The 1,989-nt window shown below is 58.9% G+C and overlaps 1 protein-coding gene across 1 annotated transcript in view; it reads left to right on the top strand.

The window, feature by feature from the left end:
- The window catches only part of GUITHDRAFT_148045 (hypothetical protein), a gene marked incomplete at both ends in the record, with an annotated part of 4,933 nt that overhangs the window by 2,169 nt on the left and 775 nt on the right, over positions 1-1,989 (top strand). Inside the window, 9 exons of the mRNA XM_005820169.1 lie at positions 135-182; positions 305-373; positions 551-675; positions 725-885; positions 934-998; positions 1,039-1,081; positions 1,362-1,399; positions 1,595-1,646; positions 1,851-1,918. Coding sequence (XP_005820226.1) covers positions 135-182; positions 305-373; positions 551-675; positions 725-885; positions 934-998; positions 1,039-1,081; positions 1,362-1,399; positions 1,595-1,646; positions 1,851-1,918 — 669 coding nt within the window. The remainder of the gene's footprint in view (positions 1-134; positions 183-304; positions 374-550; positions 676-724; positions 886-933; positions 999-1,038; positions 1,082-1,361; positions 1,400-1,594; positions 1,647-1,850; positions 1,919-1,989) is intronic.

Below are 1,989 nucleotides of genomic sequence, written 5' to 3'. Positions count from 1 at the left end.
AGAGGGAGAGGGAGAGGGAGAGGGAGTGGAGGAAAGAACTAGTGAGGAGGAGATAGGGAGTGTGGAGAGGAACGAAAGGGGAATGAGAAGGGAGAGCAGGAAGGAGAGAGTACGAGCAATGATGACGTTGCCAGGTACAGTCCTGCATGCCTGCCGCCGCTATCGCAGCGAGTAGGAACAAGGTAGCTCGAAGGATCGACAACGACAACAGCCTCATCTGGATCTTTCCCCTCTTCCTGGGTCTTCCCTTCCTTGTGGTCTGGCTACCCCCCGCCATGACGCCCGGAGCTGACTCGGTCCGCAGCCCCTGGCCTACCTGATCTTTGACTTCACCTCCTCCCACCTCCTCCCCGTCTGCCACGACTACCTGCAGGTCAGTCCGCTCCTTACGAGACGCCGTGGCTGACGCGGGTGGTGGGGACAGTCTTCCCTCGCCTTCCTGGACCAGCTGTTGCCCTAAGGGATGGGAGGAGCCGTGGAGGAGGATGAACCCTCCTTCTACGCCATGGAGGAGGAGGAGGGAAGAGGAAGGTTCCTCGTGGCATCTCAGAGGCTTGCGTCTGGCCTCTGCATCCTGATATGCCCGGCGGTGGCAAAGAGCCTGTCGGACGCGTTTCTGGAGAGCCATTGCTCGTCGTGCTGCCGGCCAGCTGGAGGAGATTGTTGTAGCGGGTGGTGAGTTGAATGACAGCTCGAGCTCATGCATGACATGCTCGTCGTTCAGCTCCAAGATCAAGTTCTGCCCGGACTGCTCCACCGACGCCAACGTCGACGTGCTACTGCATCGCTATGGTGAACGGCCGCAGATGAGCACGAGGACTTGTCGTGACATTCTCGTCAGAGTGTTCATCGTTCAAACAGCTGTTCCAATCATCAGACTTCAAGGTGAGATGCCTGCCCTCTACCTCCCCGCTACCTCCTCACGTCTCTCAGATCGAGGAGTCCCGCACCCTCCGGCTCATGCTGCGCCTGCTCGTCCTGCGATCGCTGGAGGTCGGGTTGAGACTCTCTGCTTCCTCCTCTGACCGGTCTTGTCAGGCTGGAAGAGTCTCACTGAGCGATACGAGCGAGGGCGATGAAGGTCTGTGAAGAGACTGTGAAATCCCAAGTTCTCCCTCCACCACTTCCTCCCCCCCATCCCTCCCTCTCTTTCCCCCCTTCCTCCCTCCCTCTCTTCCTCCTCCCCTTCCTTTCCCGCTTCCTCCTCCGAGGTCCCTCCCCGATCCATTCTCCTCCTCGCCTCACTTCCTCCACCACTTCCTCCTCCCATTCTTAATCCGCTCTCCTCCTCTCCTGCCCCCTCGCTCACCACAAGAACTCTTCTACCCTCCTTCTTCTCCTCTCTTCTACTTGTGTATCAGGAATCTCTACCTTCTCCCTCCTGATCCAGCAGCAGCAGGTCCCTCGTTCCCCTCGTTCCAAGATGCTGTGGAGTGTCTCTGCAATAACACGCCTGGTCTTCTCCCCCCCCCCGTCCTCCTCCTCCCTTGCTCTCTTTCTCCGTCCTCCTTCTCCAGCTTATCCTCCTTTGCCAACCTCCAACACTTTCATCCCCTCATCCTCTTACTTGTTGTCGTCCTGATTCTCAGCTCAGTCATGCCCGAAGAGCTTCTGGCTAGATTTTCCCACATCGTCAAGCAAGCCAGGTCCCTCCCTCTCCCCTTCTCCTTCCTCCCTCTCCCTCCCTCCACCCCCCTCCCCTCACCTCCCCTCACCTCTCTTCTTCTCTCTTCCTTTCTCCCTCGTCCCTTCTCCCTCTCGCATTCTCGTTCCTGCCTCTCCCTTCCTCCCCTCTCTGTTCCTTACAGTCCTCCCCACGGCTTTTGGTCGTCTCCTACTGTTGACCGCAGGCTTCAGGTATCTCCTGCCGTCTGAGTGCCGGATCAGTGTGGAGGAAGGGATCGAGCTGCTGGCGAGGGTGAGGAGGGGGAGGAACGAGCGGAGGAGGAGGAGGGGAAGGGTAGAGAGAAGGGGGGAGGAGGGGAAGGA

This window comes from Guillardia theta (assembly GCF_000315625.1).
Source record: "Guillardia theta CCMP2712 unplaced genomic scaffold GUITHscaffold_187, whole genome shotgun sequence".
Lineage (NCBI taxonomy): Eukaryota > Cryptophyceae > Pyrenomonadales > Geminigeraceae > Guillardia > Guillardia theta.
Note: the sequence above shows the minus strand (reverse complement) of the source record. Positions and strands in the feature narration are given on the sequence as shown.